This window comes from Pseudophryne corroboree, chromosome 5 (genome assembly GCF_028390025.1).
Source record: "Pseudophryne corroboree isolate aPseCor3 chromosome 5, aPseCor3.hap2, whole genome shotgun sequence".
Taxonomy (NCBI): Eukaryota; Metazoa; Chordata; class Amphibia; order Anura; family Myobatrachidae; genus Pseudophryne; species Pseudophryne corroboree.
Genome location: NC_086448.1, coordinates 143,629,700 through 143,645,529, shown reverse-complemented (window position 1 = coordinate 143,645,529; position 15,830 = coordinate 143,629,700). Strand labels below are relative to the sequence as shown.

Sequence of the window (15,830 nt, the reverse complement as noted above, 5' to 3'; positions counted from 1 at the left end):
CTCATCAGAGAATTGCAAGCAAAATAATTAGCTCTACCTGTGAATCTTTTAGAATGTGTCTGAGAGTAATGAATACACCTGTGCACCTGCTAAGTGACCTGAAAAATGTGACCTGTTTGGGATCCTGAGGAACAACTTTGTGAATCAATGCACTAAACCATAGGTTCTCAAACTCGGTCCTCAGGACCCCACACAGTGCATGTTTTGCAGGTAACCCAGCAGGTGCACAGGTGTATTAATTACTCACTGACACAGTTTAAGAGGTCCACAGGTGGAGCTAATTATTTCTCTTGCGATTCTGTGAGGAGACCTGCAAAACATGCACTGTGTGGGGTCCTGAGGACCGAGTTTGAGAACCTGTGCACTAAACAATACCAACCAATTAGACACTTCCATTTTCTTACATTAGACCACAGGTTCTCAAACTCGGTCCTCAGGACCCCACACGGTGCATGTTTTGAATAACAAGTGAAATAATTAGCTCCACCTGTGGACCTTTTAAAATGTGTCAGTGAGTAATTAATACACCTGTGCGCCAGCTGGGTTACCTGCAAAACATGCACTGTGTGGGGTCCTGAGGACCGAGTTTGAGAACCACTGCACTAGACAAATAAAGATTATAACAAATCAAAAAACATCTAACGTTTTTCCTTTATCATTTTCATTGCCAACTTTTTGAATGTTTCCAAATGAGAAATTGTATAGGAGGGAGTAATTTTTTTAACCCAATATGTCCTCCCAGACTACAAAGAACAGGGGCCACTGATTATTATTAAAGTCAAATGGATAGAGGACTTTGCTTAGGCCCTGTACTTCACAAGTCATAACTATTGTCCATGTAAACTTCAACAATACTTAACTACATTTGTGCTGCTGTTCTCAGGGAGAACCAGAGTGGCAGGTCCAGGCCTTTGAGGGTGCAGATATATTTCAAAAGCGCCACTATGGTGTATGGAGTATGAGGCATCTAGGAGATTGGGTTACTCTCCCAGACTTTCCAGCAAAGAAGCACGTATGACTTCAGCAATAAAAACTACAGATTGTTCAATAGGTAAAAAAAAACACCAACTATTTATAACTATTCACATTTGTAATGAGGTCTAGGAAAAAGATTCTGAAAACAATTACCGATATGGAGAAGGGGCTCAGTTCGTAGACAGCTCGCTAGTACAGCATATGGTTATCGGCCCATCCGCAGTACTGCGAGGATATATGTGGATCACATAACTATGAGCACTGTGTTACCTTTTCATCATCCTCTGCTATTTCTTCTTCCTCTTCAGCTTCAGACATTGAATACTGTCCATTGGAAATATTGGAGTGCAACCTCTGTATCAGTGATGGCTTTCCTTGATCGTTATCCTTTGTTTCACTATCTTCTGCGGTTTGTATGGACTGGAAGAGTATCAATTACAGGAGTTAATTATTGTCCATGGCTTTCTTTAGATGTGCCACAAAACATGCCATACAGTCTCTTGACAAATGGAATTTATAGAATGAAATTCAGCAAAGGATTTGGAATTGTTTAGGGAACTGCAGCCCACCAAATGCCTTGATATACCACATACAGCAGAACCGCCAGCTGCCAGGCCACCAACAGCTATGGCATGCCCCCATGCCCACACATTTCCTTAAATGGAAGGCTTGTTGTTACCATATAGGCAAATTAGGCAGCTGCCTATGGCTCATTTTCTCAGGGAGCAACATAACCTGCTTTAATGCTATATGTATTTCATTTTTTCTTTTTCCATGATTGCTGTTTGATTTATACCAAACACCTATACAGGCATGAATATGTGGGGCATACAATGACTTGTTTAGTAGGTATAGCACCATCAATGCCTAGGACAGTGAGGCAAATAAATGTGCACATTTTGGGATCTATTTAAGAGGCAAAAGCCAGAATAAAAGGCTCTGGGGAAGATTTATTAAGCCTAGGAAAGTGATAAAGTGGAAGGTGATAACGCACCAGCCAGTCAGCTCCTTTTCAAACCCAGCCTGTAACATGGCAGCTAGGAGCTGATTGGCTGGTGCTTTATCACCTTCCACTTTATCACTTCACCAGGCTTAATAAATATGCCCCTCTGTTACATATGTTTCCTATTTACAATCAGAGCTTTCTCCAACATTTCCGTAGTTACCACCAGAGCTTATAGTCATCCACATAGACATCTATGGAGATGGTAACAGTGAGCAACTCAATAAATAGCAAAAACTAATGCCAACTCAGGATGGGGCAATCTTACTAAACAGTTGAATCTTGTATCTGATTCTGAAAGTTGTGCATCTCTAATGTTGTAAATGTACCTGAGCTGTTGCCAGTGAATGATAGATTCCTTTGTTTTCCAATAATTCAGAATGTGTTCCTTGCTCGGCCACAGCGCCATTCTCTAGCACAACAATAAGATCCGCTGTCCAAATTGTACTCAGACGATGAGCAATGACAATAGTGGTGCGTCCTTTACTGGCCTAGAAAGGGATATTATTGCTATTACTGAGTCTGATGATGCTTGAACCCAGAAAACACGTTTGCCTCTATTGTACAGAGAGAATCATGTGACATCTGGAATTTCTGTCACATGACAGACATGGCGTTTGTAACTGTTACCTTATCTAGAGCCGCTTGTACAACAGATTCACTCTCAGTATCCAGAGCGGAGGTGGCTTCGTCCAGCAGAAGTATTTTAGGATTCCGTACTAAGGCTCTGGCTATTGCTATCCTTTGCTTTTGGCCACCGCTTAGTTGGGCTCCTCGTTCCCCAACTAGAGTCTCAAATTTCTAAAGAAATATAAGAAAATAAAAGGTAAACAGGAGAAGACTACACACTGCATATTTTTATTACTTGGAATCTCAGGAATAATCAGAGATAATGACAACATAGAGGGTGATCATATACAGTATGACTTATGAATGTGACTTCTCTGATCAGCACACTTTAAAAATCAATCAGTATGTATATATTCCAAGGGTGCGGATCATTAGATCGACACTGTCTAGGTTGACAATGTTTAGGTCGACCACTATAGGTCGACAGTCACTAGGTCGAAAGGGTCTGAAGGTCGACAGGGTTTCTAGGTCAACATGTGCTAGGTCGACAGGTCAAAAGGTCGACATGAGTCTTTCATGTATTTTTGGTGTCGTTTTCTCCGTACAGTGACCGGGAAGCCCAATTAGTGAACCGTGTCCCCTCGCTTCACTCGCCATGATTCGGGCAAGGTGCCTCGCTCCGCTACTGCTTCGCTCGGCACAGATTGCCGTTCCGATCATAGTCCACATGGATCGTTAAGTATGAAAAAGTTAAAAAATAAGATTTTACTTACCGATAAATCTATTTCTCGTAGTCCGTAGTGGATGCTGGGGACTCCGTCAGGACCATGGGGATTAGCGGCTCCGCAGGAGACAGGGCACAAAAATAAAGCTTTAGGATCAGGTGGTGTGCACTGGCTCCTCCCCCTATGACCCTCCTCCAAGCCTCAGTTAGGATACTGTGCCCGGACGAGCATACACAATAAGGAAGGATTTTGAATCCCGGGTAAGACTCATACCAGCCACACCAATCACACCGTACAACTTGTGATCTGAACCCAGTTAACAGTATGACAACGTAGGAGCCTCTGAACAGACGGCTCACAACAATAACAACCCGATTTCTTTGTAACAATAACTATGTACAAGTATTGCAGACAATCCGCACTTGGGATGGGCGCCCAGCATCCACTACGGACTACGAGAAATAGATTTATCGGTAAGTAAAATCTTATTTTCTCTAACGTCCTAGTGGATGCTGGGGACTCCGTCAGGACCATGGGGATTATACCAAAGCTCCCAAACGGGCGGGAGAGTGCGGATGACTCTGCAGCACCGAATGAGAGAACTCCAGGTCCTCTTTAGCCAGGGTATCAAATTTGTAGAATTTTACAAACGTGTTCTCCCCCGACCACGTAGCTGCTCGGCAGAGTTGTAATGCCGAGACCCCTCGGGCAGCCGCCCAGGATGAGCCCACCTTCCTTGTGGAATGGGCCTTGACAGATTTAGGCTGTGGCAGGCCTGCCACAGAATGTGCAAGTTGAATTGTGCTACAAATCCAACGAGCAATCGTCTGCTTAGAAGCAGGAGCACCCAGCTTGTTGGGTGCATACAGTATAAACAGCGAGTCAGATTTTCTGACTCCAGCCGTCCTTGAAATATATATTTTCAATGCCCTGACAACGTCCAGCAACTTGGAATCCTCCAAATCGCTAGTAGCCGCAGGCACCACAATAGGCTGGTTCAGGTGAAACGCTGACACCACCTTAGGCAGAAAATGAGGACGCGTCCGCAGTTCTGCCCTGTCCGAATGGAAAATCAGATATGGGCTTTTATACGATAAAGCCGCCAATTCTGACACTCTCCTGGCTGAAGCCAGGGCCAGTAGCATGGTTACTTTCCATGTAAGATATTTCAAATCCGCCGATTTGAGTGGCTCAAACCAATGGGATTTGAGAAAATCCAAAACTACATTAAGGTCCCACGGAGCCACTGGGGGCACAACCGGGGGCTGTATATGTAGTACTCCTTTTACAAAAGTCTGGACTTCAGGAACTGAAGCCAATTCTTTCTGGAAGAAAATCGACAGGGCCGAAATTTGAACCTTAATGGACCCCAACTTGAGGCCCATAGACAATCCTGTTTGCAGGAAATGTAGGAATCGACCCAATTGAAATTCCTCCGTGGGGGCCTTCCTGGCCTCACACCACGCAACATATTTTCTCCAAATGCGGTGATAATGTTGTGCAGTCACCTCCTTCCTGGCTTTTACCAGTGTAGGAATGACCTCTTCCGGAATGCCTTTTTCCCTTAGAATTCGGCGTTCAACCGCCATGCCGTCAAACGCAGCCGCGGTAAGTCTTGGAATAGACACGGTCCCTGCTGAAGCAGGTCCCGTCTTAGAGGTAGAGGCCACGGATCTTCCGTGAGCATCTCATGAAGTTCCGGGTACCAAGTTCTTCTTGGCCAATCCGGAGCCACGAGTATCGTTCTTACTCCCCTTTGCCGTATAATTCTCAGTACTTTTGGTATGAGAGGCAGAGGAGGAAACACATACACTGACTGGAACACCCACGGCGTTACCAGAGCGTCCACAGCTATTGCCTGAGGGTCTCTTGACCTGGCGCAATACCTGTCCAGTTTTTTGTTGAGGCGAGACGCCATCATGTCCACCTTTGGTTTTTCCCAACGGTTCACAATCATGTGGAAGACTTCTGGATGAAGTCCCCACTCTCCCGGGTGTAGATCGTGTCTGCTGAGGAAGTCTGCTTCCCAGTTGTCCACTCCCGGAATGAACACTGCTGACAGTGCTATCACATGATCTTCCGCCCAGCAAAGAATCCTTGCAGCTTCTGCCATTGCTCTCCTGCTTCTTGTGCCGCCCTGTCTGTTTACGTGGGCGACTGCCGTGATGTTGTCCGACTGGATCAACACCGGCTGACCCTGAAGCAGGGGTTTTGCCAGGCTTAGAGCATTGTAAATCGCTCTTAGCTCCAGTATATTTATGTGAAGAGACATCTCCAGGTTTGACCATACTCCCTGGAAGTTTCTTCCCTGTGTGACCGCTCCCCAGCCTCTCAGACTGGCATCCGTGGTCACCAGGACCCAGTCCTGTATGCCGAATCTGCGGCCCTCTAACAGATGAGCACTCTGCAACCACCACAGAAGAGACACCCTTGTCCGTGGCGACAAGGTTATCCGCTGATGCATCTGCAGATGCGATCCGGACCATTTGTCCAGCAGATCCCACTGAAAAGTTCGTGCGTGGAATCTGCCGAATGGAATCGCTTCGTAAGAAGCCACCATCTTTCCCAGGACTCTTGAGCATTGATGCACAGACACTTTCCCTGGTTTTAGGAGGTTCCTGACAAGTTCGGATAACTCCTTGGCTTTCTCCTCCGGAAGAAACACCTTTTTCTGAACCGTGTCCAGAATCATTCCCAGGAACAGCAGACGTGTCGTCAGGGTCAATTGAGATTTTGGAAAATTCAGAATCCACCCGTGCTGTTGCAGCACTATTTGGGTTAGTGCTACTACGTCCCCCAGCTGTTCCCTGGACCTTGCCCTTATCAGGAGATCGTCCAAGTAAGGGATAATTAATACGCCTTTTCTTCGTAGAAGAAACATTGGCCCTCATTCCGAGTTGTTCGCTCGGTATTTTTCATCGCATCGCAATGAAAATCCGCTTAGTACGCATGCGCAATGTTCGCACTGCGACTGCGCCAAGTAACTTTGCTATGTTGAAAGTAATTTTACTCACGGCTTTTTCATCGCTCCGGCGATCGTAATGTGATTGACAGGAAATGGGTGTTACTGGGCGGAAACACGGCGTTTCAGGGGCGTGTGGCTGAAAACGCTACCGTTTCCGGAAAAAACGCAGGAGTGGCCGGAGAAACGGTGGGAGTGCCTGGGCGAACGCTGGGTGTGTTTGTGACGTCAACCAGGAACGACAAGCACTGAACTGATCGCACAGGCAGAGTAAGTCTGAAGCTACTCTGAAACTGCTAAGTAGTTAGTAATCGCAATATTGCGAATACATCGGTCGCAATTTTAAGAAGCTAAGATTCACTCCCAGTAGGCGGCGGCTTAGCGTGTGTAACTCTGCTAAATTCGCCTTGCGACCGATCAACTCGGAATGAGGGCCATCATTTCGGCCATTACCTTGGTAAAGACCCGAGGTGCCGTGGACAATCCAAACGGCAGCGTCTGAAACTGATAATGACAGTTTTGCACCACGAACCTGAGGTACCCTTGATGTGAAGGGCAAATTGGGACATGCAGGTAAGCATCCTTGATGTCCAGGGACACCATAAAGTCCCCTTCTTCCAGATTCGCTATCACTGCTCTGAGTGACTCCATCTTGAACTTGAATTTTTGTATGTACAGGTTCAAAGATTTCAGATTTAGAATAGGTCTTACCGAGCCGTCCGGCTTCGGTACCTCAAATAGTGTGGAATAATACCCCTTTCCCTGTTGTAGGAGGGGTACCTTGACTATCACCTGCTGAGAATACAGCTTGTGAATGGCTTCCAATACCGTCGCCCTGTCTGAGGGAGACGTTGGCAGAGCAGACTTTAGGAACCGGCGAGGGGGAGACTTCTCGAATTACAACCTGTAACCCTGAGATATTATCTGCAGGATCCAGGGGTCCACCTGTGAGTGTGCCCACTGTGCGCTGAAATTCTTGAGTCGACCCCCCACCGCCCCTGAGTCCGCTTGTAAAGCCCCAACGACATGCTGAGGGCTTTGCAGAAGCCGGGGGGGGGCTTCTGCTCCTGGGAAGAAGCTGCTTGGTGCACTCTCTTACCCTTTCCTTTGCCTCGGGGCAAATATGACTGTCCTTTCGCCCGCTTGTTCCTATAGGAACGAAAGGACTGCGGCTGAAAAGACGGTGTCTTTTTCTGTTGGGAGGGGACCTGAGGTAAAAAGGTGGATTTCCCGGCTGTTGCCGTGGCCACCAAATCCGATAGACCGACTCCAAATAATTCCTCCCCCTTATACGGCAATACTTCCATATGCCGTTTGGAATCCGCATCACCTGACCATTGTCGCGTCCATAAACTTCTTCTGGCAGATATGGACATCGCACTTACTCTCGATGCCAGAGTGCAAATATCCCTCTGTGCATCTCGCATATATAGAAATGCATCCTTTAAATGCTCTATAGTCAGTAAAATACTGTCCCTATCCAGGGTATCAATATTTTCCGTCAGGGAATCCGACCAAACCACCCCAGCACTGCACATCCATGCAGAGGCGATGGCTGGTCGCAGTATAACACCAGTATGAGTGTATATACTTTTCAGGGTAGTTTCCAGCCTCCTATCTGCTGGATCCTTGAGGGCGGCCGTTTCAGGAGACGGTAACGCCACTTGTTTTGATAAGCGTGTGAGCGCCTTATCCACCCTAGGGGGTGTTTCCCAGCGCGCCCTAACCTCTGGCGGGAAAGGATATAATGCCAATAACTTCTTTGAAATTAGCAGTTTTCTATCGGGGTTAACCCACGCTTCATCACACACTTCATTCAATTCGTCTGATTCAGGAAAAACTACAGGTAGTTTTTTCAGACCCCACATAATACCCCTTTTTGTGGTACATGCAGTATCAGAGATATGTAAAGCCTCCTTCATTGCCGTGATCATATAACGTGTGGCCCTACTGGAAAATACGTTTGTTTCTTCACCGTCGACACTAGATTCGGTGTCCGTGTCTGGGTCTGTGTCGACCGACTGAGGTAAAGGGCGTTTTACAGCCCCTGACGGTGTCTGAGACGCCTGTACAGGTACTAACTGGTTTTCCGGCCGTCTCATGTCGTCAACTGATTTTTGTAATGTGCTGATATTATCACGTAATTCCATAAATAAAGCCATCCATTCCGGTGTCGACTCCCTAGGGGGTGACATCACCATTACCGGCAATTGCTCCGCCTCCACACCAACATCGTCCTCATACATGTCGACACACACGTACCGACACACAGCAGACACACAGGGAATGCTCTTATCGAAGACAGGACCCCACTAGCCCTTTGGGGAGACAGAGGGAGAGTTTGCCAGCACACACCCAAGCGCTATAAATATATAGGAACAACCCTATAGAAGTGTTGTCTCCCTTATAGCAGCTTAATATATATCAAAAACGCCAAAAAAAGTGCCCCCCCCCTCTCTTTTTTACCCTGTTTCTGTAGTGCAGTGCAGGGGAGAGTCCTGGGAGCCTTCCTCGCAGCGGAGCTGAGCAGGAAAATGGCTCTGTGTGCTGAGGAGATAGGCCCCGCCCCCTATTTCGGCGGGCTCTTCTCCGGAGTTTGTGAGACCTGGCAGGGGTTAAATACATCCATATAGCCCCAAGGGCTATATGTGATGTATTTTTTAGCCAGAACAAGGTATTCTCATTGCTGCCCAGGGCGCCCCCTGCAGCGCCCTGCACCCTCCGTGACCGCTGGTGTGAAGTGTGTGACAACAATGGCGCACAGCTGCAGTGCTGTGCGCTACCTCATGAAGACTGAAAAGTCTTCTGCCGCCGGTTTCTGGACCTCTTCGCTTTTCGGCATCTGTAAGGGGGTCGGCGGCGCGGCTCCGGGACCGGACTCCATGGCTGGGCCTGTGTTCGATCCCTCTGGAGCTAATGGTGTCCAGTAGCCTAAGAAGCCAATCCATCCTGCACGCAGGTGAGTTCACTTCTTCTCCCCTAAGTCCCTCGTTGCAGTGAGCCTGTTGCCAGCAGGACTCACTGAAAATAAAAAACCTAAAAACTTTTTCTAAGCAGCTCTTTAGGAGAGCCACCTAGATTGCACCCTGCTCGGACGGGCACAAAAACCTAACTGAGGCTTGGAGGAGGGTCATAGGGGGAGGAGCCAGTGCACACCACCTGATCCTAAAGCTTTATTTTTGTGCCCTGTCTCCTGCGGAGCCGCTAATCCCCATGGTCCTGACGGAGTCCCCAGCATCCACTAGGACGTAAGAGAAAAAATAAAAAAAACGTGAAAAACTCATGTTGACCTTTTGACCTGTCGACCTAGCACAAGTCGACCTGGAAACCCTGTCGACCCTCAGACCCTGTTGACCTATGGTGGTCGACCTAAACATTGTCGACCTAGACAGTGTCGATCTTCAGACCGGATACCATATTCCAATAACAATGCAATACAGCAGGCCTGGCCAACCTGTGGCTCTATAGCTTTTGTGAAACTACAAGTCCCAGCATGCCCTGCCACAGTTTTGCTATTATGGGATGTTAAAACTGTGGCAGTGCATGCTGGGATATGTAGTTTCACAACATCTGGAGAGCCACAGGTTGGCCAGGCCTGCAGTACATGGTCATTTTCTTAATGCGGCATTGTTAATTTAAACTGTGTATTGGCTGAGGATAAATAGTCTGTGGCCAAATGCAACATGATCTGAGGATGCTCAGAGTCAACTGCAGCCAAGTGTGTCCCTAAATGAGATTCTGGGGGGGGGGAAATGTAATAGGGACTGAGTTTGCCGGAGGTCCAGGATTTCGGTCGAGAATTTCCTGTATTTTAAATAGGTTGGTTTTGCCTTGTAAATGATTGCCGCTTTAAAAATACAGGCATTCTCAGCCAACATCCCGGGCTTCTGGCAAATTCAGACCTAACACATTTCCCCCTTGGCCTTCATACCCTCTTGCGGTAGACCGTGAACCCCAAACTAATACAAAATGGCTGCAGATTAGAATAAAGAGCTGCAATTTTTTATAATAAGATACCAGTCTTAAATGACTGCTATATAGCATGTGCTTTACAGCATAAATAAGAAATAAGTTTGACTTTTTTGGTTGAAAATATGTACTAAAGTAAATAAATCCTAAAGTCTGACACAGTGTAAAAATGACATTTAGTGATGAGTGTGCAAGAATATGATAAAGACAAAGAGGTGAGGCATTCGCGTTTCTGGGAGCGTCACTTGCTTTTCATAAGAACACACAGGAAACAACTGAATTCTGCAACTGATCTGACTTGGTGGAGATTAGATCTCAGCCTTTACTTCATTTTCATTATTCCTGTTACACTTTAGCAACTTTGTAAAAATAAAAAAAGGTTAAACACATAAGGGTGCCACATATAATGCATGCAATACTGATGTTCTCTATAAATGAGCAGTACTACAAACAAACAAAAAATGCAAAGAGTTGATTCTAAAGTAGTAGGAATTTAGACATTTGTCTGGGCTCACTATTATTTTGAGGACCATCTTAAAAAAGCTGTAATTAGGCATGTGGCACCCCGTACCCCGAGTGGAGCATATAAGTGCACCAGTGCAAGCCAAAGCGTTCTGTGATGCACATACAGCCATCTTTCTGAGTTGCAATGCATTACCTGTCAGTCAGCATAAACTATAAAGGCTCCTCTCCTGTCAGACTGCAGGTACTTACATCAGGTAGTGCCATAATGAAATCATAGGCATTGGCTTCTTTAGCTGCAGTTTCAATTTCTTCATCGGTCACATCCAACCTGCCGTATTTGATGTTCTGCTTAATGGTTGTTGCAAACAGGACCGGCTCCTGACTAACCACACCAATGAGTTCTCTGAAATACTGGACATTCAGAGACTGTATATCATGGCCATCAACCACTATCTGAAAAATAAGTTCAGACAGAAGATCAGTGACCCACAAATATAAATTGGTAGCAAGATGAGGTTTGTAATCAATGGATGTTGAAATAAAATGTATCTATAAAATGAATGGATAAAACATTTACCGTGCCCCCTTGTGGGTCATACAGTCTCTGCAGGAGCTGCACTGTGGTACTTTTACCACATCCACTTTGTCCAACCAGTGCCACCGTCTGACCAGATTTAACCTTCAGGTTGAATCCTTTTAAAATCTTTAGTGAAGTAGAATATAAAAAGAAACACACACATCAGTAAATAATACATTATACATCCATTTGTAGAAATCCAATTATGCTGGTATTCGTAATTTAAAGCTTCTCTCCACCTTGTCATATATTTTACTAATGTTCCCCCAACTCTAACTAGGACCATGGAGATGTTTTTTCCCCAAAGATCACCATCTTCCCCCAATTTCATACATCTCTAGCCATAGAGAATTAGAAGTTGCGTTGTCTCAGAACTGATGGTCCTCAGAATGCATCCTATACTATTAGTGGGGCATATTTTATGCCTTAGTTTTGCACTTTGGCAGACAAGAACAATTTTTGGAGCATACCATGCAATGTAACAAACTACACACACAGACACACACACACACACACACATACAAAACCACAATAAAGATAGCCCTGATCAGAGCCGGCCTTAGGCATAGGCAAACTAGGCAAATGCCTAGGGCATTTGGTATGCTTAGGGGCACCAGCAGCTCCTGCTGATTAAAATTATATGCAGCATGCCTATATTCTGTGTGTGACTGCGACGGTATCTGCATACGAAATGCTACGTTGCGTGTATTCCTGGAAATCACAGTAATGTAGTATTTCGTATGCAGATACAGCTGCAGTCGCACAGGCATGCTGGATATCATTTTAATCAGCAGAAGCTGCGTGTGCATCCTAGCCATATAGTAATGCAAGTAAGATGCATTTTCATAAACAAAAGGCACCCAACGTTAGCAGAGCTGCCAGCTGACTCATGCCAGGCATCTCCTGCAGAACTAGCGGCGGTGCTAGGGGGCACCAGCCAAAATCTTGCCTAGGGCATAATATTGGTTAGGGCCGGCTCTGGCCCTGATGTCTCTAAGCCAATCAGGATTTGAAGACAAAAAGATAAGTTTAATTAAATAAGAGGGTGATTCTAAAGTGAGAGATTAGGCTTTGATGTGACATTTATTCCTTTGCACAGTGATTCTCTAAAGAGTTTCAAACTCTCCAAAAACCTTGGCGCACTTTTATATTGTGGAGTTGTCCCAAAATGTGCCTCTAGTGGAGTAGTCGAGAGGAATAGCGCATAGGTTGCCATTCTGCTTAGAGGCTCAGCCCACCTTTCCGCTACACTCATTGCCCCCAGACACCATAGCCATCCTGCCTTCCCCTGCACTGTAGTTTGTAGCACTCCCACTCCCTCCACTGCTCCCGCTAAGAGCACATGCTCATGGGGGAGTCGCTGACTAACTCTCTCATCACAGACTTGGTGTAGAAAGTCACACTTGGCCTGTTTAATCAATTTTCAATTAGACTACAACTCACTTGAGTTTCTATACATGAAAATGTAGTGGTGTTCTTCTATTTGTCAGTGAGTCCCGAGTCCTAGCCTGTAGGTTTATCTACCACTTTGCTGGTGAGGCATTTGATATGCCGGCTGTCGGGATCCCGGCGCTCAGCAAACCGGTGCCGGGATCCCGACAGCCCGCATACCAACAATTCTCCCTCTTGGGGGGTCCACGACACCCCTGGAGGGAGAATAAATAGTGTGGTGCGCGTAGCCTGCAAGGGGCTCTTTTGCACTCGCCCCGCTGCCGGCATGCTGGCGGTTAGGCTCCCGGCGACGGTATGCTGGGTGCCGGGATTCCGACAGCCGGCATAACGTAGTAGACCCCCTTTACGGATATTGATTCTAGATTAAAAGTAAGTCACCTCTATTCAGGGGCGTAGGGAGGGCGGTTCCGGTGGAGCTCGAGCTCCAGGCGCCCAAGACAGTACAGGGCGCCGCAGCTCGACTCCGCCGGAACCTCTGCTTGGCCGCAAGCAGCTTACAGCTGCAGCTGTCAGTCACTGACAGCTGGAAGCCCAAGCTGCACCATATCTCTCCCTTTCCTCCACTCCTCGACTTGCATGTGACGTCATGCTCATGCATCACACGCACGGGCGTCTGACGTCATGACATCAAATGGGCGGAGACGCGGCCATACTCAGAGGGACTGCGGAGATGGAGCAGCAGCAGTCGGGAAGCAGGTGAGTATTGTTTTTTGTTTTCTTTTTTTTCTTTAGTGTTTGTAAGCAGCGCTACCAGGGGGCAAAGCTACAGGGGGCACAATTACTCTGGGCACAGCTACAGGGGGCACACCTACTGGGGGCACAGCTACAGGTGGCACAACTACTCCTGGCACAGCTACAGGTGGAACAACTACTGGGGGTAAATCTACAGGGGGCAGAGCTACAGGGGGCGCAACTACTGGGTCCATAACTACAGGGGGCATAAATGTGGCCATGCCCCTTCCCAATGAAGCCACGCTCCTATTTTTTTATGCACGCCTTCGAGAGAGAGTTAGATTTGGGTGGGGTGTGTTCAAACTGAAATCTAAATTGCAGTGTAAAAATAAAGCAGCCAGTATTTACCATGCACAGAAACAAAATAACCTACCCAAATCTAACTCTCTTTGCACATGTTACATCTGCCACACCTGCAGTGCACATGGAGGGTCATTCCGAGTTGATCGCTCGCTAGCTAGTTTTAGCAGCCGTGAAAACGCTATGCCGCCACCCACTGGGGAGTGTATTTTAGCTTAGCAGAAGTGCGAACGCATGTGCAGCCGAGCTCTGCAAAAAAAGTTTGTGCAGTTTCTGAGTAGCTCTGAACCTACTTAGCGCTTGCGATCCCTTCAGCATATTCATGTCCGGATTTGACGTCATACACCCGCCCAGCGAACGCCCAGCCACACCTGCGTTTTTTCAGCCACGCCTGCATTCTTGCAAACACTCCCTGAAAACGGTCAGTTGACACCCAGAAACGCCCCCTTCCTGTCAATCTTCTTGCGGCCGTCAGTGAGACTGATAACTTCGCTACAACCTGTGCACAACCACAACGGGCTTTGTACCCGTATGATGCGCTGCGAACAACAGCAGCTAGCGATCAACTTGCAATGACCCCCATGGTTTTGCCCTACTGCTAACAAATTTGCTGCTACGATCAGGTTTGAATTGCCCCCTACATCAGTATGCTTTCCGGGCGTAATTAATGGTTGATTGCAAAATAAAATTTTCCCCCTAATGGGAAAAACCATGTGCACTGCAGGTGGGACAGATATAAAATGTGCAGAGAGAGTTAGATTTGGGTGGGGTGTGTTCAAACTGAAATATAAATTGCAGTGTAAAAATAAAGCAGCCAGTATTTACCCTGCACAGAAACAACATAGGCCCTCATTCCGAGTTGTTCGCTCGCTAGCTGCTTTTAGCAGCATTGCACACGCTAAGCCGCCGCCCTCTGGGAGTGTATCTTAGCATAGCAGAATTGCGAATGAAAGATTAGCAGAATTGCGAATAGAAATTTCTTAGCAGTTTCTGAGTAGCTCGAGACTTACTCAGCCATTGCGATCAGTTCAGTCAGTTTCGTTCCTGGTTTGATGTCACAAACACACCCAGCGTTCGGCCAGACACTCCCCCATTTCTTCAGACACTCCCGCGTTTTTCCCAGAAACGCCAGCGTTTTTTCGCACACTCCCAGAAACACCCACTTCCTGTCAATCACAGTACGATCACCAGAACGATGAAAAAACCTCGTTATGCCATGAGTAAAATACCTAACTTTTGTGTAAAATAACTAAGCGCATGCGCTCTGCGAACCTTGCGCATGCGCAGTAAGCGACTAATTGCAATATAGCGAAAATCGGCAACGAGCGAACTCGGAATGACCCCCTTAGCCCACCCAATTCTAACTCTCTCTGCACATGTTATATCAGAGTTGCCAACCCTCCCTCATTCTGCAGGAGACTTCCTGAAATAGCAGCAATCTCCCTGACTCCCTGCATAGTCCAGCAATCTCCCTGATTGCACCATACCCCCATTATGTAGCAGTTACATTTTTTGTGGGGGGGAAAAGAAATCAGAGATATATACATTCAAATAGGATCATCAGTGCCATTTCCCTGTATTGGTTATAAGGCACATTGATCCCTATGGCTACAGTACATGCATTTTAAATAAGGTTTCTCCTGGCCACTTACAGTATATGGAACCTCTTGTAAAACACAATGCACAAACAAATCCTGGAAAATATCAGTGTCTTTTCTCCAACAAGTAGATCTTACTAACTTTGGGGCTCATTTACATTTGGATGTCAGTCATTTTTATGACACGCCTCTCAGATGTAGCAGTACACGTCCGCACTGATAGGTGTTACTTTCACAGCTCCCTGAAATGCTTTTTCAAAAGTAGGCAAGTATGTGTTATATCTTTCCCACCTGCAGTGCACATGGTTTTGCCCATTAGGGGAAATTTGTATTTTGCAATCAACCTTGAATTAGGCCCTCTGTGTGGTGAAAGCCTGGCCGGAGAGAGCTCTTCTGATACCTCCCTAGTGGGCTGGAGCTCCTTCCCTCTGTCTTCTCAAAGATTTTGCTATGTGCTTATAAAGTATCATGGTGGAGTCCGAACCCATCTGTAAACTGCTAG

At 46.7% G+C, this 15,830-nt stretch overlaps 1 protein-coding gene across 5 annotated transcripts in view; it reads right to left on the bottom strand.

Moving 5' to 3' along the window:
- Positions 1–15,830, bottom strand: part of LOC134927391 (ATP-binding cassette sub-family B member 5-like) — a 250,582-nt gene that overhangs the window by 95,630 nt on the left and 139,122 nt on the right. For all 5 annotated transcript variants that reach the window (XM_063921770.1, XM_063921765.1, XM_063921768.1 and 2 more), the window contains 5 exons: positions 11,247–11,372; positions 10,919–11,122; positions 2,609–2,779; positions 2,308–2,469; positions 1,246–1,395 (listed from right to left, as the gene is read on the bottom strand). In XM_063921770.1, the coding sequence (XP_063777840.1) occupies positions 1,246–1,395; positions 2,308–2,469; positions 2,609–2,779; positions 10,919–11,122; positions 11,247–11,372 (813 nt within the window). The remainder of the gene's footprint in view (positions 1–1,245; positions 1,396–2,307; positions 2,470–2,608; positions 2,780–10,918; positions 11,123–11,246; positions 11,373–15,830) is intronic.